This window comes from Capra hircus, chromosome 25 (assembly GCF_001704415.2).
Source record: "Capra hircus breed San Clemente chromosome 25, ASM170441v1, whole genome shotgun sequence".
In the NCBI taxonomy this organism is placed as follows: domain Eukaryota; kingdom Metazoa; phylum Chordata; class Mammalia; order Artiodactyla; family Bovidae; genus Capra; species Capra hircus.
Window position 1 is genome coordinate 22,540,894 of NC_030832.1, and position 25,086 is coordinate 22,565,979.

The 25,086-nt window shown below is 44.5% G+C and overlaps 1 protein-coding gene across 5 annotated transcripts in view; it reads right to left on the minus strand.

Moving 5' to 3' along the window:
* The window catches only part of ARHGAP17 (Rho GTPase activating protein 17), a 96,438-nt gene that overhangs the window by 25,750 nt on the left and 45,602 nt on the right, over positions 1-25,086 (minus strand). For all 5 annotated transcript variants that reach the window (XR_001917259.1, XM_018040527.1, XM_018040524.1 and 2 more), the window contains exons 4-14: positions 20,148-20,221; positions 19,231-19,342; positions 18,920-18,996; positions 15,258-15,369; positions 11,883-11,951; positions 11,640-11,721; positions 6,822-6,949; positions 5,929-6,040; positions 5,305-5,386; positions 2,169-2,249; positions 50-163 (exon numbers count right to left, since the gene is read on the minus strand). Coding sequence is in view for 4 of the 5 variants with exons in the window: in XM_018040527.1 (XP_017896016.1) it covers positions 50-163; positions 2,169-2,249; positions 5,305-5,386; positions 5,929-6,040; positions 6,822-6,949; positions 11,640-11,721; positions 11,883-11,951; positions 15,258-15,369; positions 18,920-18,996; positions 19,231-19,342; positions 20,148-20,221 (1,043 nt within the window). In the remaining variant the exon portion in view is untranslated. The remainder of the gene's footprint in view (positions 1-49; positions 164-2,168; positions 2,250-5,304; positions 5,387-5,928; positions 6,041-6,821; positions 6,950-11,639; positions 11,722-11,882; positions 11,952-15,257; positions 15,370-18,919; positions 18,997-19,230; positions 19,343-20,147; positions 20,222-25,086) is intronic.

The window sequence follows — 25,086 nt, forward strand, 5'->3', positions numbered from 1 at the left end:
AGGTGGAAAGCAGAACTTAGATAATAGGATACAGGGAACGGTTACTCACCCTTCATTTTTGGCCCATAACAAGTTAGGGCCTAACACGATTGCAATGTTGCTGGGGGTCATTTTATTAATGTCGCTGGTCTGAGCAAGCTTCGCAAGGAACTTGATTAAATACCTACGGAACAAACGAGAGAAGAAAAGCATCTCCTCTGAAATACTTGGAGGAGCAGTACCTTCCTGCCCAGGGGTTGCTCAGCCCCAGATCCCACAGATGCTAACTGCAGGGTGTGACTTAACCCGAAGCTGCCTTGGGTTAAGTGTTTTTTTTTTTTTTTTGGTTATTGAAGTAACCTTTATTGTTCCACTCTTTGTGACCCCATGGACTAGCCCGCCAAGCTCCTCTGTCCACGTAATTCTCTAGGCAAGAATACTGGAGTGGGTTGCCATTTCATTCTCCATAAGTACATGTTCTTTGTTCCAGGGAACAGATAGTTCAGAGCTTGGAATGGGAAAACAGCTCAAATGCAAACCTCAATGATCCAATCTCTATGTGCAATATATTTCTAATCTGTTTTTCCTTTATGCCCTATCTCTCTACCCTGAAATAGATTACAGTATGATTAACAGTGGGGTCAATATATTCTTGATATGAACATAGTTTCTTTTTTACAAACATGATTTTAAAAATACAAGTATAGGTTTATTGCTTAGAAGAAACTGAGAACACTTTAGGCCCTAATTATGAAAGGATCCAATTTATCATATACTCTCAGGTACAAGAATAGCACTATAAAAGCAAAAAATTAAGAACAAACCCAACTATTTACCAAGAGGGGGCTGATTAAATAAATTACAGCATATCCATACAGTAGAGTACTATGTAGCCATAAAAATTTATTACACACTGATATGGACAAACCTCCAGGACGTGTATTATAGCAAAGAAGGCAAGGAGGAGAGTGATGTACATAATATACATTGCCTTTAGTTTAAAAAAAAAGTGAAAGGTGTGACAGAAATGTTTGTAGATATGTATGCAGACATATACATATGTATATATATTTGATTCTACATCTATCAACTCTTGCTGAGAGGATATACAAGAAACTGAAAACACGGGTTGTTTCTCAGGAGAGGAAGTAGGTGGCTGAGAGACAGAAGAGGAAAGAGATTTTTTCCACTGTACACCTTTGAATTTTGAACCATGGAAATGTCCTCCGTAGTCAAAAAACAATTGGTAAAAATTAAAATGAGTAAGTTAAACAAAATAAAAGCTCAAATTCCAAAGTACCAAGCTCTGTGATTTAGTTTCCACCATAAGACACTGAACAAAGAGTACCTGCAATTACAAGCTGGGTGTGTTACATGAATCAAATAAGGGATTATAAATTTAACACATTCATAAGGCAAAGTTGATAGCTAAGATATTAAAACATTTAGATTTTAAAATATTAGCTAAATATTAGAATATTTAGCTTTAGCTTAGTGACAGGATCTAAGACTGAAATGAAAGGTCAGGCGACATACCAGAAATTTCACCAATAAAGTATCTGTCATTTCAGATCATATCTTCTTACAAAGTTTTCTTTGGTTTTAAATGACTTTATTACTTCAGGCTACCTTTTTTACCCTTCTCTCTGTGCTTCTTCAAAGTTACATTTTAAGTCAAAGAGAAAACTGAAGTTAAATACTAGAAATTTATTCCATGGCAAATTTTCCTACAAACACAGCCATTCCACAAACTAATATATAATCTCCATTTCTTGAAGGTTTATTGAGAAGGATGATTTGTACTCTGCTTAAAATAAATTATGTAGCATATGTGAAACACATTACAGAAAGGACAATTATTGTTGAATTTTTGCCTTTTAGATATTGGACAATTTGGACTCCAAATCCAACATACTGTCAATCAAACTTTTCACAAGAATGTTTTTCCCAACAGTTGCAATGATGAAATGGTCAGGAGACGTATCTATCGATGGCAGACGTGATACCCGTGCTACAGACGCATCACAGTAATACACCTCAAGCCCCACTCCCAGCAACCCCAAGTTACCCTCCAGAGCATTTTTTTGATGTGCCAAACATGCTTGAATCCAATGGCCTCTCCACTGCGGAGTAAACCTCTCTTCACTGCAGCTCGGTGGCTTAATTTGCAGAATGCCGATCATACATACCTAAAGTTAACAAAATTTTGTGGTGGCAACTTCTGACATGTTCTCCATAAATCCTGAAGTTTTTTGTCTTGATCCTGTACACTGAGAAAAAAAAATTATTTATAACCTTTATTAATACTCAACCAGTCCATTCTGAAGGAGATCAGCCCTGGGATTTCTTTGGAAGGAATGATGCTAAAGCTGAAGCTCCAGTACTTTGGCCACCTCATGCGAAGAGTTGACTCACTGGAAAAGACTCTGATGCTGGGAGGGATTGGGGGCAGGAGGAGAAGGGGACGACCGAGGATGAGATGGCTGGATGGCATCACGGACTCGATGGACATGACTCTGAGTGAACTCCGGGAGTTGGTGATGGACAGGGAGGCCTGATGTGCTGTGATTCATGGGGTCGCAGAGAGTCGGACACGACTGAGCGACTGAACTGAACTGAATGCTCATTTTAGGAATACCTGTGTTCATCTGCTCTATTAGCAGCGATGCCCCCACTGACAGAGAAAGCACAGCTGGAAAACAGCACAGCAATTTCTAGTGGTTAGGATTCGGCACTTTTCACTGCCGTGGCCCAGGTTCAATCCCTGGTCAGGGAACTGAGATCCTGCAGGCTGTGTGGCACAGCCAAGATTAAAAAAAAAAATTAAAGGGGCTTCCTTGGTGGTCCAGTGGTTAAGACTCTGAGCTTCCAATGCATGGGGTGGGGGTGGGGGTGGTGGTGCAAGATCGATTCTTGGTTGGGGAACTAGGATCAAACATGCTAGGTGGTGTAGCCAAAAAATAAGAAATTAAATTTAAAAAATTTTTAATTAGCACAGATTTTGGAAAGAAACAAATGTGGAGTCAAATACTAACTGACATACGCTGAGCAGTTAGTCAACCTCATTAAGACTCAATCTCCTGAAGTGCCCAACTGGGGATAAGAATGTTAATTCTGCCAAGTGACTGTGAGCTTTCAGAGACAGAACAATAAGAAACCACCTAGATCAATGTTTGGCACACAGGAGGCATTCTGGAAATTCTGTCTAGACAACGTGTATATTCCTGTACAGCGTCCGGGGCTCAGGTTTCTTGTCCCAAGGGTGGCCCAGCAGCAGATGAGCGGGCCAAGCTCCTAGCACCCCAATCCCCGGGGCTCTCCCTGCGCTCAGTACTGCCCAAAGGCTCCGGGCCAAGAAGCCCTTTCTGTTTTGAAGCAATTACAGGAATTCTTCTGCTGCAGCGTTTCAACGTGCGAGCTTTCACAGACCCAAAAAGGGTTAGATCAGAGCCTGCAGGGCAAGAATCAACTCTGCCCACCAGCAGGAGAGGGCGTTAGAAGTTGCTCACACAACACACCTTCAGACTTAAAACTTCCTGGACAGCTGAACCAGCCTGGAGAGCTGTGGGTAGGGGTTAAACACAATGACACCTGGAGGCCAGTGAACGTGTCACTGCGAGGGGATGACATTTCTCAAGTACAGAGTCCACACACCAGTAGATAGATTCCTTCTTTTACCACTTATTTCCTCACAGGGACGAGTCTGGGAATCTCAGACAGAGAGAAAACTCAAGGCCTAGGAGGAGGGAAGGAGCCCACCCAACACGAGACTCCAGAACCCCTGACCTGACACTGCTCGGTGGGTTCCTCCAGCCCCACAAATGTGGGTACCCAGAGCAGGCAGTGCCCCTTGCTGGTTCCAAGGACACAACTGGACTAAGAGGTCACTCTTACTTTAAAATCCTCACTATCTACCAGGAATAACGTCTTGCTCCATAGCTGTAGAGAGAAGCTCAGGGACTTCCCTGGTGGTCCAGTGGTTAATAATTTGCCTTCCAATGCAGGGGATATGGATTTGATCCCTAGTCAGGGCACTAAGACCCCACATACTGCAACTAAGACCTGATGTAACAAAAAATAACTAAATATTTAAAGAAAAAAAAAAGTCAATACCTTAAAAAAAAAGCCCAAATGCCTGGTTCAACTGATGATGAATGACTCATCAGAATACATGGCTTATTTCTAATCACGGCTTGTTTGATGGGAACAGGTGAGCATTTGAAGATGCGGGGAGGGGAGGGGAGGGGAGGTATATTCCCCTCCCCTTACAGGTGAGGAATTGGGCATTCTGAGAGGAACCGAGTCAATTGGGAGGGACAAGTTGACCAGGAGGCGGCCAGGGAGAAGCCTCTAGAACTTTTGCAATGAGTTCTGCCGTGCCTAAAACCAACTACTTCTGGACAGACAGAAGCCGGGGTAGGAGGAGAAGAGATAAACAACAGGGACTCAGGTGTCGGGGCAGAGTTCTGGGTATGGATTCCAAGCTCTGTCAGTTAAGTGACACCGATCTTCCATAAGCCTCCATTTCCTCATGTGAATAGTGAGGATAACAACCATTTCTGCCTTTCATGTTATTAATTATCGGCTGCAGGAATTCATGGGCATAAAGATTAGTGCAGTACTTAGCATGCAGTAAATGCTCAGTAAGCATCAACTATTGTTACTGATCATGTCAACATTATATTATTGCACAGCTGAGTTCCCACACAGCTCAAAATACCTTATTTTAATGTTGTTTTGTGGTCCCCAAGAGTAAGATGATTTACAAGCAGGACAGAGTATTACATTGTTTTCTTTAACTTTTAAAATTCACTGTTCTTTACATTACTCATGCCTAGAGAATCCCATGGATGGAGGAGCCTGGTAGGCCGCAGTCCGTGGGGATGCTAAGAGTCGGACATGACTGAGCGACTTCGCTTTCACTTTTCACTTTCATGCATTGGAGAAGGAAATGGCAACCCACTCCAGTGTTCTTGCCTGGAGAATCCCAGGGATGGGGGAGCCTGGTGGGCTGCCGTCTATGGGGTTGCACGGAGTTGGACACGACTGACGTGACTTAGCAGCAGCAGCACCATATGTAAAATAGATAGCCAGTGGGAATTTGCTATATGACTCAGGGAGCTCAAACTGGCGCTCTGTGACAACCTAGTGGGGTGAGATGGGGCAGGAGGTGGGAGGGAGGGTCAAGAGGGAGCGGACATGTACACCTACAGCTGATTCCTGTTGATGTATGGCGGAAGCCAACACAATTTTGTAAAGCAATTATCCTTCAGTTAAAAGTAAATCAATTAGGAAAAAAAACAACTTGGTGTTCTTTACACTTACCTCGCAACTTGTGTCCATTCTTCATACAGATTAAAAGTCATCAAAGGTTCAGGCAGCTCCCGTAAATAGGACTTCAAAGCACCTGAAATTAGTAACACCCTCTTTGAGTATGGCAAGGGGCAAGGCTGGGACTCTCAGGATACATTATTTTGCAAATTTAAATGACCTCAATTATAACCACTCATGATACATAGAACAAATCATGAATTGGCAGGAGTGGTTAGAGGATGAAATATTCACAAGACAATTTCTGTCCCTTGTAAAATATATTGAGAGATTAATAGAAAGTAAAATCAGCTTCAAAGTCATCTTAACAGGCATCATTTCTCAGCATAGACAGAGATTTGGGGGTAAAAGGAGGGAAGAGAATACAAGCATGCCTCCAAACATTTGGATTATAAGCTGCTTTCACCTTTACTTAATAATCAGGAAAATAAAACAAAACCCCCAAAACAGGAACAGAAAAGATATGTATGTGTAAGTGAAAGCACGCACACTTTTGAGTTTTGTCATTTCAATCTATTAAGGAGACCATTTCCGTTTTATCTGTTACTTAAACTTAATCTTGAACGTTCAGCTGATGCTGTGCCACCACCTCGAGGCGCCTTCTTCCATGGAGCTCACCTGCTACAGCGTGGGGGTCAGAGTAGAACTCATCCAGGTGAGAAGTAGAACAGTCTAGAGCAGCTTTCAGCTTCTTTAACTTGGAGGCCCCAGCCCCAATTCGGAAAAGGCCCTAAAGACAACAAAAAGCCATTAGTATCACCTACTGTATATACAGCACCTGGAACTCTGCTCAATGTTATGCAGCAGCCTGGATGAGAAGGGAGTTTGGGGGAGAACGGATACATGTATCTGTACGGATGAGTCCCCTCACTGTTCACCTGAAACTATCACAACATTGTTAATCAGCTATTTGCTTTTGTTGTTAAGTTGCTAAGTTGTGTCCAATTCTTTGCGACCCCATGGACTCTAGCCTGCTAGGTTTCCCTGTCCATGGAATTTCCCCGGCAAGGATACTGGGGTGGGCTGTCATCCCCTCCTCCAGGGGATCTTCCTGACCAAGGGATGGAACGCTACGTCTCCTGCATTGGCAGGTGGGTTTTTTTGTTTGTTTGTTTTTTTACCACTAGCGCCACCTGGGGTAAGGATTTCATAAAATAAAAGTATGTAAATACCATGCTCCCCCACCTCACGGAGTACTACACAAATGTAAGAATCTTGCTATTGGAAACTAAAGCTCACATAAGCTCTGGTTCAGTAGTACATCATGAAATTCACTTTCACAAATCATGACCACAGTGTAAAATGAAATAATCAAATGGGACCAAAAGAAAAAAAAAGGCAGAGTGTACTGCAGGTAGGCAAGGTAAATATTTTTCTGTGAAAGCTCTCTTTCATTCCATGTCTACAGAAGGCTACATGGACAGGGTTTCAGCGTGAAATGTGGTCACAGTGAATGCAGTTCAAGAATCACTGGTCCGGGGAGACTGGCCCGGGATGGCGGGGCCCCTCACCTCCTCCTTCATGCCCGTCTCCAGCAGGAGCATCACGCAGGCCTCGATGGGCAGTGCGATCTCACGGCCGCTCCGCTTCAGGTGTTCTTCCAAAGGCGTCCCAAAGGCGGGCTTCTCCGCCCACTTATCTAGAGCAGCAAGCTGTCCAGTGAGACACTCGACCGCCTTGCGGGCGTCACCAAGTTACTTCCTCCCCCAGACTACCAGAAGGGATTTTTCTTTTTTTCTTTAGCAGCCTGTAGCTGAGGCTTTGAGAAAGGGGGAAACGTGTCCTCCTTGCTCGTGTCCTTTCCTGTTTACGTATGTGCCAGGCTGGGAAGGTGACCTGTGGAACAGAGCCCGACACGCCCACATGGTGCCCGATGTGAGATGCCCAGTGGAAGCTGCAATGGGGCTTCTGGCCCAACATGCACCCAAGATGGGTGGGCTGCCTTGGGCCAAAACCAATAGCCTATCTGAACACAGAGTTTTCACTGAAAAGAAATTGACCTAGCCATGCAAAGCAGCACTGGTTTTCTATCCAGAGGACAAGAAATCGACTCCTTCCATTGAAAAAGGAAGTAATTTCTTAAAATTGTAAACATCAGCCAAGTATTATTAAACAGGACTGGAGAGGGCCACCGTAAACTCCTATACCCGGACCTGCAGCACCTCTTGGTGCCAGACCCCCAGACTGCCCAGGATTCTGAGTGGAGAGAACGCAGCCCCCACAAGGCAGCTTAGGCTGGAGTCTGTGCCAACAGCAGCAAAGCAATGCTGTGTATTATTTTCCGGTCACGTGCGCTGCTTCATTGCACGGAAGAGGTGAGGCGGCTTGGCAGAAAGACAAGCGAGAAAATGGGGGGACAGAAACAGGCATTTACGACGCAGATGCACAGGGAAACTAAGAACTGGTGGTGGTGCCCGGGCTGCCTGGGGGCCCGCGGAGGCCCAGCACTGATGCAGATGCAGGCAGAAGCCAGAGAGAGCAGACCGCCTGGTGGAAGGGACCCCACCGGGACACGTGGCTCAGGAAGGGTTCCTCTCGGCATGTGGACACGTGTCCTTCAGCCACTCTGCTGTTCAAATGCTGAATGCCAGGTGGGCAGTGTTACCCCAGCATGGCTCTGACACCGCTCTGCACGTGATGGGGGGAGGGGCCCACTGCAGAAAGGAAAGGGAAAGCCCAAGAACCCGGAGACCTGGGCGCTCCTGGGAACTCAGAGGTCAAAGGCTGCTTTTCTTTGGTGGAAAGAGCAAGTAGGGTACAAGAAATCGACTCCTTCAGTTGAAAAAGGAAATAATTTCTTAAAAATGTAAACACAAGCCGGGCATTATCATACAGGACTGGAAAGGGCCAACATAAATTCCTACCCTAGGACCTTAAAGGAAGGGGTGAGGGGGCGGAGGGCAGTGGCCGCTCTCAGAACTGTCAGGAGGCCCCTTGTCCCTGGTGAGGGCCCCAGCCCTGGTCCGTGGAACTCTGAACAAAACCAGCAGCCAGGGGGCCTGGCCCTTCTCAGAAGACAGAGCTCTGGGACAGTCCACTCAAAGGCCAGATCTTACTTCAAATACTTCGTCCCTTTATTTAAAGCAATGATTCTCAACACAGGCAGAAGAGGGCCAGCTGACCTTCCCCTGCGGGGGTGGGGGGGTGGGGGTGGGGTTGTTGAGGGGAGGACATCAGAATCACCCAGGGACTGCTGAAAATGATTGCTACCATCACCTCCCTGTGCGTGACCCTGCGATGCTGAGGGGCGGGCACACTCCAGACCCCGCCGGAACTTTCAGGTCAAAACTGGACAGGGTGTCCCATCCCCACCTTGGTGTAACGTTGGCAGAGGATGGCTGTGAGAGCCGTTGGCTTAGAGACCACTCCAGAGGCAGACTTTACCACTGGGACTGCCCCTTCAACGACAGACCCTTCAAGTGACAGACCTGCAGTGCTGGGTCAGAGTTCACAGAGAACACCCCCCCAGCCCCACTCCCCGGGACGAGAGCGATCAGAGTGTGAGAACACAAAACACACATGTAAACGGGCAACAGAAATTAACAAGACAGGATGTGTTTGCTAAGTCACTGCAGAAAAATGGTATAGACAAGGGTCGCAAACATAACTGTGTGCAGGGGTGCCGTAGGAGCTTGATCCGGTGGGGAGCACGTACGTGATCTGCCCCAAGGCGGCAGCCGCTCCTGGGAGCTGGCCCCATGTCACCATGCGGGAAAGCAGATCCAGCATCATCAGACCCTCTGAACTTCCAAGAGAAGCCAGAGATTAGGACTGTTAGGGTTTTTAAATGATGGCAATTAGTTTAAAAAAAAAAATTTTTTTTTTTTAAATGAGAAACAGCTGTTTGCGACTTCTGGTGTAGACCATAAATGCTAGAGCGATTTGGGAGATGCAAGTGTTCACTGTTGGCTTCAGTTGTCAGAGAAGGCTTCTCAAGGAGGGGAGCGTGGTGAAAGTCTTAGAAGTTGGATAGGAATTAAGTAGACCAGGAGGACTTGGGCTGAGAAGAGAGCAGGGATCCTGAGTCTGGGAACGGACACTTTCGTCCACACTCTTGCTCCAGGTGATGGGGCATGAGTGGGAATGGAGAGGAGGCATCAGAAAGGAAGGGAAAGAGGGCTCTGAGGTTTGAAACCTGGATTGTCTGAGGGAAAGGAGGTCCCGAGGAGCCTAGGTGGAGGAAAAGGTCAGCTGGTGTGGGGGAGCATCGGTTTGCTGCTTGAGATATGCTGAGTTTAAGACGACAGCCAGTCATCGCCTGAGACTGAGGCTGTGTGGATGAAGATGCAGGTGAGAGTGGAGGCCTGGAGAAAGAAGGTGGGGAAGGGGAGAGGCAGAAGGACACAGGAGCAAGGACTGGATCGCACAAAAGGCTCAGTTTCTGCTGTGGAGAAAACACAGCCCCAACAATGGTGGAAAACACAAAATGAGTGGGGGAACTGGCAAGGAAGAGCCCATTCAAGCCACGTCACACGCCAGAATCTGACAATCCAGAATCACTGGCCCATTGGGATTTGCAGTGCTTTTTGTTTTCCATTTTTGGTTTTAACAGCAAAGTGATTCGAAGTGGAAATTAGACCACATAGCACATGGGTGGGAAGCTGGTTAGAAAATTGAGGTGGTCGATAGAAAGGAGTCATTTGGAGGCTCTTCAGCCTCCCAGAAAAACAAAGGAAAATGTGATGAAAGGAGGCTCCATGCTGAGGCCAAGCAGGTACTGAACAAAGGTCAGACGACCAGAGTGGAAGACCAGGGCGCTGGGTGGGAGGCTGAGCTTTTTCCTACCGTAAGGATACTCTGAGTCTTTCTAGAAACAGAGAAGAAGGAAGAGGAAGACAGAACTAAGATAAAGGCAGATTGGAGGCAGAGGTGGAAGGGGCTGAACTGCAAGACTTGGGCGAAGGCAGCAGCCTCAGAGAGAGAGAATCTCATTTCTTTCGATGGCTGCTCCCGCCACACACCGGCTTCTCTCGTCCCTTCTAAAACGCCTGCCTGCCCCTGCCCGTTCCCCTGACTTTCTGACATGCTTCTCCAGGGAAAATAGCCTTGGGTAAAAATAGAATGGGAGCTTTTCAAAAGGGGGGAGTGGAGCTGCTAAAGGAATTTCTTTTTTTGTGTCCTTTAGCCAACCCTTCCAGACTAGGCTTCAAAGGCTAAGATGGTGAGCTTTACTATTTTGTCCTGTGTAGAGCACTGTGCGAAGGAGGTATCCCGTAACTACAGGCTCTTGGCGCTCTCACCAGCAAGAGCCGGCCCCTTGCAAGGCTGAGTGTTCGCTGGCTGCTTCGTTCCTCTGCACTGTGACTCAACCCCATTACCCAAGAGTGAGGCGATGGGATCAGATGGGAGATGGGCTAAAGGGTCAGGCAAGGCACAGAATTTTCTAATTCTGAAATCTAACAACTCTCAGGCACAAAGACTATCTTTTGGGATTGCCTACTATTGATATTTAGGAGAGAGGTATTCTTGAGGGGCCAGTGTGTAAGCACAGCCACACCCATGCACACACGTGTATGTTTCACAATCACAGAGTTGTCACACTCAGCGCCTGGCTTAATCCTCTTTAAGCTCAAGACCAAGGCTTCTGTTGGGGGCATTTAAGTTCCAAATGTCAGGACCATACCATAAGGCAAAGCATGTAACATGTCTGAAGCGGACAGCAGTGTCTAATCATTTACTGATCTCTGCTGGGAGACGCTCTGATAGCAAATCAGAGAGAATCAGAATCAAAACTAAGCATCAAGGGAAAGCTCGGACTGCTCATAACTCAAGGGTAGGATCAGCAATGTGCCTGAACACAGTGGGCAAAGTGAGTGCTGATGAGAACAAGATCTGAATGAGGTGGTCACGTTCTCATGACCCAATCACACTGATTACATGCCTGATGCTGTGGTATCAGGTACCGGCTTCTAAAATTTCTTTTGGGAAGCCCCCAACTTTTTTCCTAGAATGTATGCTCCTGGAATCCCAGAGCCAGAATAACGTCCTATGGAACAAATAACGGGTTTGGGAGAAGGTAATTAGAGGCTAGAAGGTTTTGAGCCTATTTAGAAGACAGAAAAAGAGGCGCTCCCCCAAAGGGTGCAGCTTTCTCTTCAACTGAAGGTTTCAGAAGAACTGCGAATGTTCCATTAGTATGTTAATTTGGGCTTGGAAGAAATTAGAGAATGCAGCAAGGGAAGATGAAAGTGTGCTGGGGAGCAGTGCCCGCCTAGGCAGAGCAGGTTTGTCCAGAGGCCACGCATGCAAAGGAGCTGGGTGAAGAAGAACAGAGGCGGAAGTGGCAGCGGCAAGAAGGAGGCGTCAGGCCAGCACGCAGGTTACGTTACCTTGATGGGCTCGCAACTCGGGAAGGGCCTTTTCTAAGACTGCTAATGCTTTTCTATGGTAATCTGCTTGAGCTTCTAATAACTGAGAACAGACCCACATTCAAAAACAAAAGTAACGTTAGCATTGGATGGACATACACACAATGGCTGAGCAAAACCAAAAATGACATCTTTTGCAAAAAAAAAGCTAGAATGACTCAACTTTTACAGTGCTTTCATGTCTCGCCAGGGCAAAGTGCTTACCGTAATAAAGAATTTGCCGTACTCCCCTTCTTTGGCCATAAAGTTGTACATGTCCGCTGCAAGTTGATCCTGAGTAAGTGGAAGAAGAGATGCGTCATTGAGGAAAAGAGAAGTGAAAGCAAACAGCATCTGAGAATTGATATCCATGAACTCCGAGAGCAAAACGTGATGACACAGCCACAGACTAAATGTCCATCAACTGATTGGTATGCTCATACACAGGGATGATGAAAAGAATAAGTACGCTTATTATGGCCTGATCTTATTAGGTATGGCCTGATAACAAACCTCTAAGGTTTATTAAGACATGAAACATAGAACATTACTTCTGGTATAGTAAAAGTGTAAAAGAGGGAGAGGAAAGATTTTTACCACCATGTTTGTAGAAAAATACCTCTAGGAAAAAAAGCAAGAGGGTTTGCTTAATAACAGGGGTTACCTGTTGGGAGCAGCGGGAATTAGGAGGAGAAGGACAAGGGCGGAAGAAAGACTTTATACTGTTTTATACTTTTGATATGTGAACTAACATACAAAGGACTGGTTCAAAATTGGGAAAGGAATTCGTCAAGGCTGTATATTGTCAATCTGTTTATTTAATTTATATGAAGAGTACATCATGTGAAATGTTGAGGTGGATGACTCACAAGCTGGAATCAAGATTGCTGGGAGAAATATCAATAACCTCAGATATGCAGATGATACCACCTTAATGGCAGAAAGTGAAGAGAAACTAGAGTCTCTCGATGAGGGTGAAAGAGAATGAAAAAGCTGGCCTAAAACTCAACATTTAAAAAATTAAGATCATGGCATCTGATCCCATCATTTCATGGCAAAAGTGGAAACTGTGACAAATTTTATTTTCTTGGGCTCTAAAATCACTGCAGATGGTGACTACAGCCATGAAATTAAAAGAATTCGTGGAAATCTTGAAAGAAAAGCTATGACAAACCCAGACAGCATATTAAAAAGCAGAGACATTACTTTGCCAACAAAGGTCTGCATAGTCAAAGCTGTGGTTTTTCCATTAGTCATGTACAGATGTGAGAGTTGGACCATAAAGAAGGCTGAGCACCAAAGAATTGATTTTTGAACTGTGGTGCTGGACAAGACTCTTGAGAGTCCCTTGGACAGCAAGGAGATCAAATCAGTCAATACTAAAGGAAATCAACCCTGAATATTCATTGGAAGAACTGATGCTGAAGCTGAAGCTCCAATACTTTGGCCACCTGATGCAAAGAGCCAACTCACTGGAAGAAAAGACAAGAGAAGCGGGTGACAGAAGATGACATGGTTGGATGGCATCATTGACTCAATGGATATGAGTTTGAGGCAAACTCTGGGAGATAGTGAAGGACAGGGAAGCCTGGTGTGCTGCAGTCCATGGGGTCACAAAGAGCTGGACACAACTTAGTGACTGAACAACAACAAAATGAATTACTTACATAAAAATTCGCTTAAAACTGATAAGTTGGGCAATTGGATATATCCATATTTCAAAATTTCATATATATACATATAGAATTTCATATATATATATATATATATATATATATTTAGTGTAATACTTTCTGTTTTGGATAGGGTTCTGGATCTAGGAGAGTAAAACATTTCCCTGAGAGTTCTCAAATACAGATCTACTTTCATGAGGGTTTGAAGTTTGAGTTGATTATATGTATGGTCTAGAAATCCTTAAAATGAGAAAGTTTAGTTTAAAATTGCCCTGGGCTGGCAATACTCTCTGAGAGACTGACTCCTAATCCCAAGAAGGCCCACAGATAAAGTCCCTCTTAAAATAAGCTCATGATACAAAACTGAAGAACAGTCCCCCATAAAGGAGAAACAGTCCACCATAAAGGAAACTCTCCCAGAAAATTTAAGAAAACAAAATGAACAAAGACTTAAGCATACATAAGTGACTGAAAACATTAAAAAAGAATAATGCACTATCAAAAAAGGCAGACTTGAAGAATTAGAACTTTAAAATGAAAAATATAGTCAGTGGAATTCAAAACTCGATGTTAATTAAACATCAGATCATACATAGCAAGAGAATCAGTGAAGCAGAACGTATGTCTTAGGAAACTACCTTATGGTAGGTAGTTTCATAGTAGGTAAAATAGTTTCCTAACTATCTTAGGGAACTGGAAGTTAACATAAAGAGAGGAGGAGACAGAAAATATTTTCCTAAGTTTTCACCATTTGACTTTCTGACAAGCCATGGTGTGGAAGTTCAGAGAAGAGACATCAGCCCATAATGCACCAGTTCAGACACCCAAACTGCCAGCCAAATTTATTTCCAATAAGGAACCAGCAGCCGAGAGCTAGGTTAGACCAGATATGAACGACAATGGCAAAGCTACAACTCTCTAAACAAGAAAAAGCCAATGTGAGGCTTTTATCAGAAGCACTTGTGTGGTTCCCAGCTTTTTAAATGCAAAGGGTATGGCATGACTTCAGTATTAATTCTTACCCACTATACTATTTTCAACAAGTCGTTTTATTGCAAATTGTCCAAGGTTTCCTATCTTGAAAAGTGAATTATAGCATAACCTGAATAAACCAAAATATCCAGTCCTAATGCCAGTTTTGGAAAATGGTGAATAATGAGAGGAAGAAAAGTTTCAGGCCATGATTCTAAGACTCACCAAAGACTTGTTTCTTTACCACTTCAAATAACATTTGGAATAAACATCTATTTTCGTAGATAAATGCATAGAGAATAAGATCACTTAACCACCTAGCCTGGAATTTAATTTATGAGATACAAATTTTATATTTCTCCCAAGTGAGAAACCAATTGTCCTAGCAACATCTTAAAAATAATCCTTCCCTTTCTTATGGACATATTATGACTATATATTCAACCCTTAAACATAATAGCATTCATTCTAGAAAACCTATATGATTCTGTTTTTGTGCTTACTCTGCATTATTTTAATGCCCATAATTTTTATGATATGTTTTTCTATAGTTTTCTCCCTTTATCTCCCCCCATTCTTTCTTTTATTTATTTTTAGTTGGAGGACAATTGCTTTACAATATTGTATTAGTTTCTGCCATACATCAACATGAATCAGTCATAGGTATGTCTATTAAAATCTTTGTTTTAAATAAGCTTAGACATTTTAATCAAGTTTTTAAAAAATATCCTACTTGAATTTAAAAAATAATGTTTTATTCTGATTATAAAGCAATGTAGAGTCTTAGAAAATAAAGAAGGAAGAAGAAAATAGAAACCACCTTGAATATCATTCAGGGAATTCTAACAGGAATTATATAAGACATTAAATAATTTGCAATATTTGACCTTTCATCCATCACTTGCAGAAACCAAAAGACTGATTTAAGTACACATTCCTTAGGGAATTTTCCTACCTTGCACTGTTCTACTTTATTTCCAGCTTCATCCATCTCTTCCTTTAGGGTATCTATTTTTGATGGAAGCCCCTGAAAGTTGGTTCCTGAAGATTTGTGAGCCTGGTTCCACCTACAAAAACACAGGGGTAGGTATTATCTGAGAAGCCACTGTATATACGCAATCTTATGGAGTCGAGGATCTAGCAGAGACAGATTCCTTTCCCAAAACTGATTCTACCTGGCGTGTCAGTACCTAGGATGCCAACTTCTCAGGAGCTTATCCTCTAAGAGAGGAAACTGGTGGAAGTGACGCAGGCTTCCCGCCGGGACCGGACCCTCGCAGTGCCGGGAGGAGCTGTCCACTCCGAGCAGAACTGACACACCTTGTCTCTTGAGAGCCCCACTGCTGGAAATCAGTCCATGGAACTTCTTCCTCTAGCGTCCAGTCTCGGGATGGTCGCCATGAAATACCCCCTTGTTCTCTTTCTTTGATCTGGAACGTTCCCTGTGCCACTGGGGGTCCGTTGCTGCTCTTCAGGACCCCTTATAACACTGCCAACAACTGTCCTGACCTGTGACTACTTTCAGCAAGTGAAAGCCAGAACTTCAGTCATGGAACTAGTAATTGATAGCAGTGAAAGCACTTTAAGAATTAAAATCACCTGTAAGGATTAATATTCCAAAGACAACAGCTACAGCAAATCTGAAACATAATGCGGAATGTTTACATTCCTTTCATAGTAAGTCAAAAGGACTCCCCTCCCCCAAATTATACAGCAATAGTCATGGCGGTGGGGGGGCCGATGCATGGGAAATAACACTCTAAAAAACTTCTCTTCGGTTTTCAAGTGTGTTTTGACTTCTTTTTAAATATGAACATATCTGCTATTGTGGAAGGTTCTAGCACTTCAAATTTAAACATGGATGTTATAAGGATGCAGATGAGAACCCATGTTAGCAACTTATCCAGCTTCCCAGATGACTGCATTGCCCTCAAAAGGCTCTGCCCCACTCTTTCATGCTCCTGATATGGTGCCCTCCTCCACAACGAGGCTTCAGCAAATCTGCTAAAGCAAAGCTAGCGATGGAAAAAGCATTGACTTTGAAGTCTGATAGGCTCAAGTCTAAAGCTCGGCTCTGCCTTCATGAGCTGTGTGACCTTGGGCAATGGTCTAACCTGTCTGTGCCTCAGGTTGTCTCATCTGCAAAACTAAGAAAACAAATACCATTTGCATGCCAGAAATGTCCTAAGCAACAAAGGAGAGAACAAACATATGTGTATATGCGTGTGCATGTGATGGAGTCCCACTTGATGTTAGCTGTTACCATTTTCCTCTAGGGAAAAACAACAAGAATAAGTAAAACTAACAAGGAAATATTCATCTATTTCAGCTTCTCATCATTAAATGAATGGGGCCACAAACGCAGGACGAAGAATCAGTGTTGAAATCTCCTACAGGATATGTGTGTTGCAGATGTAAATTGCGGGCAGGTAGGCATCTATAATATTGCTCAACCAACTCCAGCAAGAGTGACTCACAGCTTTGTTCAATTAACCATAAAAAGAGTCTTCCTTTTCTTCAGCAAAAATCTACCACTGGGCAGCCTGCACTCCCTGATACTGGTTCTGGCCACAAGATTCTAATCACACGTACACAGATGGCAAGATGATGATGGACTTTGCGTTCAGAATCCTAGCTCTGCTGTTTAGTATGTCTCAGGGCCAAAGCGAGTCACAGACATGCCATGTGCACATCCCTCCTGTCTCCGCAATACAAGTCTCCTCTCAAAGTAGGAGACATCACATAACCTCCTAACCCCCTTCCCCCAACAACCCTCACTGAAGGGTCTCTGCATTTAGTATCCGACAGAGTCTGATTCACAGTAAAGATCTACTTCATGTCTGCTGAAAACATGAACAGGCAAACTGATAGGGACTGGTGCGAGAATCGAAGAACTGACATATCACGTATGTGTAACTGGCATGTGGCAAGCACCTGGTGGGTGGTGGCAATCACCATTTTCACCACGTGTTAATTCCTAGATGTCTCTTTTATCACCTCAACATTTGTTATATCAGGATGTGTCTTACCAATTGATTTGTACATTTAATACAGTGGTGTTTCTATTTCATTTCCCTCTTGAAGATGGGTATTAAATCAGTGGTGCATCTGACACTCCATGGCATCTTAGAAACAAGGAAATGCAGCCCTGTTACAGACTCTCTCAATCTGCGGTAAAAGCATCTGACACACAGAAAGTCAGTAAATGGTGGCTGTGTCTCCATTTATTTGCCAAACAGAAATAACCACATCTAGTTCACAAGAGTGCAATGACGACTATTAACAAAGTAGGGCTCGGCAAAACCACCTGTTTTGCAAATAAAGTTTTATTCAAACACAGCCTTGCTCATGCATTTACACATTGCCCAGGGCTACTTTTACGCTACAACTGCAGAGCTGAGTAGCCGGAACAGGGAGCATCTGGGTGGCAAAGCTGAAAATATTTATTATCTGGCCCTTAACAGAAAAAGCTTGTCAATCCCCGTATAAGGTATAAGAAAGGATTGGGCCTACAAGGGCCATCTCCCTTATCCCCATGCTTCTCATATGAATCATCAATACAAATGCCCTCACGGATGGAGCTGAGGCTGGAGCCCGGAGCACTGACAGACAGGTCACTTGACACCAGCCCTCTGGGATGGTTACTTGGTTTTACTTAGTTCCTCCCTGTTGAGCACAGCATTTCTTTCTTTTTATTTTTGAGTTAATTATACTGAATTTTGAGTTATTTTCCCAGCTTTTCTGAATGTATTGCATGATGTTTTCTCTGATACAGTAAAACATTTGAGTATACAATAGATTACAAGGTCTGCATTGATGAGTTAGAGATAAAAGTGCTTTTTAATCTGTTTGCAGACACAGCTTCAGATATAGTTCTTCCTGTTTCTGGTTGTTGGCAGAACGTAAGCAGTTTCTTACATGTTTTTAGAATTTACAGTCAGGCTCTTTCCCTTTATCTGGAAGGAAACCGAGTTCCCCTTTCCGCAGTGCTTTCATCTTGTGGAAAAGAGACCACAGGAAAGTGCAGATGAGAGGAAGGTCAGAGGGGAAGAGACGTTCGATAAAATGTGACAATTAACAAATGAAACTATGCTCTGGGAAGCAAGGACCATTTACTCCCTTCCTTGAGTCCTGTCTGTTCTCCACAAGCACGTGCAACGTGAAGGAATGCCTGTTCTAGGATGGAGTGGAGCACAGAATCCCTTGACTGCGAAAAATAATCAAAAGCACACGAGTGTATCTTGACACAGTGGGACCCTTCGCAGTTGCTAAGGTCACAGATCTATTTATTCCTACACTCCACTACTCCAAGAGCAAGGCTCTTAGTTTTTCTTAGAACTGTCTCTTCTTCCCTGAATACATTTAGGTTTTTTTTCTTTTTCCTGTCTCCTTTCACTGTTGGTTGATTAACAGCAGGGTGTTCTAACACCATCCCACTGGGAGAATGGGGCCGGAAAGCAGGTGTAAGTGGGTTGTGACTCAGTCAGTCAGGTGTGTGAGTCTGCGGAGACTTCTGCTTTGTCCACCCAGTGGTCTTTATCTGTGTTGAGGAGGGGGATGGTTACCGGGGATGTCATGGAAGACCGCATTATGGGTTATTTTTCGGCTTTATCTTACCTGGCTCTGACCGAGTCCCAGTCTAACACCAGTTTGGCGAGCTGCTTCCTCTGCTTCTGGATGTTGGGAATCTCAACCTGCAAAGAAGAACACACCAACACACCATGTGGGATGAGCTCCAGGATTTTCAGTTTAACATTTGAAACTGTAATCTTTATTTACAAATGTTTTTTTCTCTTTAGGCAAAGGATTTTGTACCCTCCGCTTACTCCCCTTATATCCAAAAAGAAGCAAACACATCAAAAGCACTGATTATTAAAATTTCAGGTACAAGCGAACCTTCCCTGCCCAGCCCCCACTGAAGCCCCCACCTCTGCGATGCCGTACAGAGGGTCCACAATCTCCTTCTCCACAAAAACTTCGTGCTGAGAGAGTTCCAGAGCCAGCTGATTCTCAGCATCTCCACACGTCTCCAGCATCTTCCTTTAAAAAACAAGATGCCCCGACAACACAAGTACATCCATTAAATCTGGCCCCCAAAGCCCACAGAGCCAGCTCCACACTCCCCACGATGGGAACACCTTAGGGCGCTCCACGATAGAGCCTTAAAAATGCTATAAATTTATTAGGGCATGAGTCCACAGGCTTGTTCTTTAAAATGAACAAGACTATCTCAGGTACACTGTGTGTATGCAGGGGTGGGATGTGCGTAAACAGTGAGGTGGCGACTCACTGAAAGGTTAGGCCCTTGGATCAGGGGACAACCAAGTATTCTCAAAAGCACTCTGAAAATCATTTAAAACATACATCAAGTTCATTATTCTATTTTGGTTTGTGTCTGCTAGAAAATAATAGTGAAGTTCATTACACTGTATCTGTTTTCTGTCTTCACGGCCTAGGCAGTGCCCTTCAAAGAACGACAGAGAACTACAGGGCGCAGAGCATGGCAGACCCTGGAAATGGGCTGAAAAGTCCAAAGGTCATACCCCGCTGAGAAAGGAGGGCCCATGTTACAGCAGGAGAGAGCTGACAGGCTCAGCAGAATAAACACTGACCTATCAATTACTTCATTATCGGCCCTCTGTAGCATCAATCCCTGCTTCTATTAAAAGAAAGATTCTCTAGCATCCCAGGGGCCTCCCCTGGCGCCTGAGCTGATCCCCTGGCAGATGGGCCGTGCCATCACGCTCATGGTCCCTCTGGTCACACAGGAGGCCGCCCCCCAGCCACCCACTCCCACCAACCCACAGGGCGCTCGGCTCTCTTTCTGATAGCAGTCAATTCTTACCCCAGGAGAGAGTCTTCCAGCTGAGTTGATGCTTCCTGCATATTCTGAGCGAGAGCTGTCAGAGGGAGTTTTTTCTGGAAGGCAGAAGACAATGGGGTTTTACTTTTTTTCATTAGAGTTGACACCCATTCTTAATTACCGGCGTCAGATCATCAATCATTGCTTTCTTCTCCAGGTACACTGCGCAGATAAGAGAAACCTGTTTAGGGTTAGACTCTGGTCTCAAAGGTATCAACTGTCTGACTTAACCTCTGTGTTCATTTCCTCATGCCTGGAAATTAGGGCTAACAGTACAAGGGTCCTAGGGCTGTCTGTTGACTGAAGGAGATATATCAAGGTCAAGAAACCCCCCACATGGTAAGTACTTAGTAGATGTAAGCTGCTATTATAACTGTTGTTGTTGCTATTACTATAATTACTGATTAATCAAGAGCAAACTATGTCCCACGCACTAGGGACATGGGACATAAGACTCAGATCATGCCCTCTGATTATCATGGCAAATAAATGCCATGAACTGCTCAAATTTCAAAAACTGCTAGAATACTCATTCTTAAACTGGCTCTTACATTGGCTGTAATCATAAAGATTTTGCTTCAGTTAAAAATTTGAAAATATCAAGCTAAATATCCAAAAAAGATTTTTAAGCATAAAACCATTTCTGTTCCTATCAGAGATTGGTTTTTCAGCTGGAAATGACCGTAAGGGTCATTTGATTAATGTTCGCATAGTGTGGCTGGGAAATGGGAAGCCCAGGGCGCTTACGAAGCCTGACCAGGCACCCCAGTGAGGGCATGGAGCCAGACCTTGGTGCTGATGGCCCGAGCCCCGGTTCAGAGTCTGTCCATACCTGGCTGGTGGTTTATCTCAGAATACGGGCAGAAGATGCCAGGACAGCTGCACATATGGTGTTGGTTATAACACCATAAACTGCTAATAAAAAATGCTTTCAATGCTGCAGTACCTCATGTCATTTTGCCTTCCAAGTAGGAAGAGCACTCACGTTTAAAATCCAGGGTTCACCTTGTTGTAGCATAGCTCTGCCTCGACCTCATGCACAGCACCTGCCTTTCCTGCTTTCAAAGGGGTCCACTCAACATACTTATAGAATTTCTCTGGAAGGCTATACAAGAAACTCCTACTACTGGTGGTCCTGGAGATGGGGACTGGGTGCCCAGGGAACAGAGCTGGGAGAGACATCATGTTACGTTCACTTGAATATTATGGATTTTGACCATGTAAATGGACAGCCCATTCAAAACAGTACATTTAAATTTAAAAATAAATAACAATGGGGACTTTCCTGGCCGTCCAGTGCACTTCCATGCAGGGGTCATGGGTTCAATCCCTGGTCAGGGAACTAAGTTCCCACATGCAGCATGGTGCAGCAAAAATGAAACAAAATAACATAAAAAATAAATTAAAATAAATAACAACAAATATGTTTATCCATCTCCCTTCCCCATCAGGTTATTTTCAAATAAACGAACAACAGGCTTTATCTGTCCCACAAGGGGACGCTTCTGGCTTCCACCTTTCTAGACTAGGAAGCTATAAGAAAACAGGCAGTACGCTTGATCACAACAGAGGAGAATTCATACCTTCTAGTGATGCTGCCTTTCTAAGGGAACTTAATGTATGCTCAACGCAATAAGGAAGAGAAATATACTTTGTGCAACTCTAGATGGAGGTCTATGGGGAAACAAATCATAAAGAGAAGAGTTTATTTTGACACGTATCATTCAAGTACCCAGCTGTAACTAAGCTGTGGTTTCCATGCCCTGACTCCCAAGCACTACAATCCCGTTTCCTAATGTCCAGATTACAGACATTCCGCTCATTTGACGCTTGAGCTGATTAATGAAGATGCTGTCTACTCACATCAGACGCCTCCACAGAGACGGCTGAGGGTGTCCTAATTTACAAAAGGCACGCCAGTTGCTCAAAAATAATTTCAGATCTAACATGTATGACCCACAATATAAGCTGAGAAGTTTGGGTTGAGAAGGCCGCCTGCTACAGCTCTCTTCCCTCCAATTCTCGCCTCTCTCCAAGCGTGTAAGCTTTCGACGGGGACTAGGGGAGGCTCCTCTGGTATTTCCTCGAGCCTGAGAGACTGCTGTGATTTTCTCAACATGATTGACATCTGATGGCCACCTATCACCTGTCATTTCCATAGTGACTCCTCTTCCCACGTGCAGACTATGGACATTCTCAGAGCCTGTCTTGGGCACTTTGATTTGAGGTTGGAAAACGAAGGCTAAGGCATTAGGTTTCAGAAATGAGGGTGATACACCTTTGCCCCTGCTGCCTGAAGAGGGCCATCACCTGACACTCTTTCTCCTTTACAGCTAGGCTACTGCCTCTTCCAGGAAGCCTCCTGTAACTACCCCTCCCTCCTCTGGTGTCCATTCTTGGTCCTGGGCTGTGTCTCAAAGTAGACCAAAGGAACAAGAAGACAGCTCTGTGTGAAGGGCAATGACCTGTGGCATGAATGGGAGGAAGCAGGAAATAGTGAGACTGATAAGGAAAATTTGATCAGATTATGATGGGCTCAAGTCATCTTCCCCGGGTGGCTCAGTGGTAAAGAATCTTCCTGCAATACAGGAGATGCAGGTCTAATCCCTAGGTCAGGAAGATCCCCTAGAGAAGGAAATGGCAACGCACTCCAGTATTCTTGTTTGGATAATCCCAGGGGCAGAGAAGCCTGGTGGGCTACACTTCATAGGGTCTCAAAGAGTTAGACACAACTGAGTGAGTGAACACACACAAGTCCTCTACAGAGCTTGGACTTTAGGATATTTTGTACAGCACAGAGAAAATGGCCAATATTTTATAACAGTTTTAAATGGAGTGTAATCTATAAAATATTAAATCATGCAGAAGGATAACAGGATCAACTTTTCTGTTGTTTGTGTTTGGTTTTTGGCCTCTCTGCATGGAATGTGGGCTCTTAGTTTCCTGACCAGGGATCGAACCTGTGCCCTCTGCACTGGAAGTGCAGAGTCTTAACCCCTGGACCCCTAGGGAAGTCCAGGATCAATTTGTACTTGAGGAAACCAACTCTGGTGATCACACTGAAGAAAGGCTAGAAAAAGAAGGAAATTAAAGGCAGACAATGTAGCTCAAGAAGTGACTGAACAGTCCACATGAGAGGTAATTGGGCCTTGCATTTAGGCGAAGGTGGTAAAGATGGAGTGGAGGTGAGGAATTCAAGACACAGTCACAGACAGAATCACAGGACTTGCAAATCAAGCAGCTATGGGAGGGAGAGGATAAGACAAGCAGGAAATATAAGATACCCTGGACTGCATAATAGGGGGCGTGGAATTCACAGGTCAACACAGAAGGAAGAATAGGTTATGCATGCTGAAATAGACAACCAGGGGAGGCAGTATTTTGCTGATCGAAAATGGCTTACAAGTGCCAACAAGGTCCTACTTGTAGAGCACAGGGAACTCTGCTCAGTGTTATACAGGAGCCTGGATGGGAGGTGAGTCTGGGGGAGAATGGATACCTGTATAGGTATGGCCGAGTCCCTTCGCTGTTCACCTGAATCTATCACAACATTGTTAATCAGCTATACTCCAATGCAAAATCAAAAGTTTAATTAAAAAAAAAAAAAAGACAACATGGTTTACAGGTGCCTGAATAAACACATTAGTTAGGAGCCATGAGGAGAGGAGGGGCCCCAAGGAGTATGAAGGCGAGAATAAGGAGATGAATGGAAGACCCTTAGGGGATGGTATTAACAGGGGAGCAGAGCAGAGGCCGTGGCAGGAAAATGTGAAGGCATAGTGGTGGCAGGACCAGTGGGTTGGGCCTGGTTCTGATGGCAAGCTGGCCAGAAACATGTGTAGGAAATATCAAAGGAGATGACACAGATCATCTGCCACCAGTTCTTATGAGACATCTAGTGACAAATAAAACAATATGGGAAATCATAGCTTCCCTGAAAGCCATCGAAACTTCCACTTTAAAGTTACACGGGCTTCTAAGGGTCAGAGTACGCTCATAGGCTGGGAACTTGTAACGCTAAGGAGGGAACTGCCTGATGAATGAGGCTGCTGTGCTCTGCTCAAGGGACATGGGGACTGGGATGCTTTGAACAAATGTACCCTGGAGTAGACATCGGATTATTTCCTAGAGCCCATCCTTCCTCCTGCTTATAACAGCATCCTGAGGCCTGCTGAGGATCTATTCTGGTTTTGATGGAGCCTACAAGCTGGAGGTAAGACAACAGTCCAAACTGGGGTGAGCCGTGATTAACTTCAGCTAACCAGCAAGTCTCATCTCCTCACCCAAACTCACCCCCACCCACGGTAACTGGTGGGGGTTGGGAGGAGGTTGTTCAGGAATGGAGAATGTGACCCAACGCACATCGGTGCAATGGGAAGGGACTTCTACCTGCCAATGGTATGGGAAAAAAGAAGCTTCCTCACTCCATTAAGGACACTACAAGACATGCTCTCTACTCCAGTTGGATGTGCACAAAGAAGCAGGTGGCCCGTGGAGGCTGCTGGCAGCCAGCCTGCACCATGAGGGATAAAGCAGACACTGAAGCAGCTAGGAGGAGAGAAGGAAAGAAACTGAGGTCCTAGATACATCACTGAAAGTCAAGACCAAGGCTTACCTGCAGTCATCCCAACTACTGAACTTTTCAATTAGTAAGTCAGTTAATTCTACTTTCTCAGATAATTCATGGAGAAGGCAATGGCAACCTATTCCAGTATTCTAGCCTGGAAGATCCCATGGATGGAGGAGCCTGGTAGGCTGCAGTCCATGGGGTCACGAAGAGTCAGACACGACTGAGCGACTTCACTTTCACTTTCATGCATTGGAGAAGGAAATGGCAACCCACTCCAGTGTTCTTGCCTAGAGTATCCCAGGGATGGGGGAGCCTGGTGGGCTGCCATCTATGGGGTTGCACAGAGTCGGA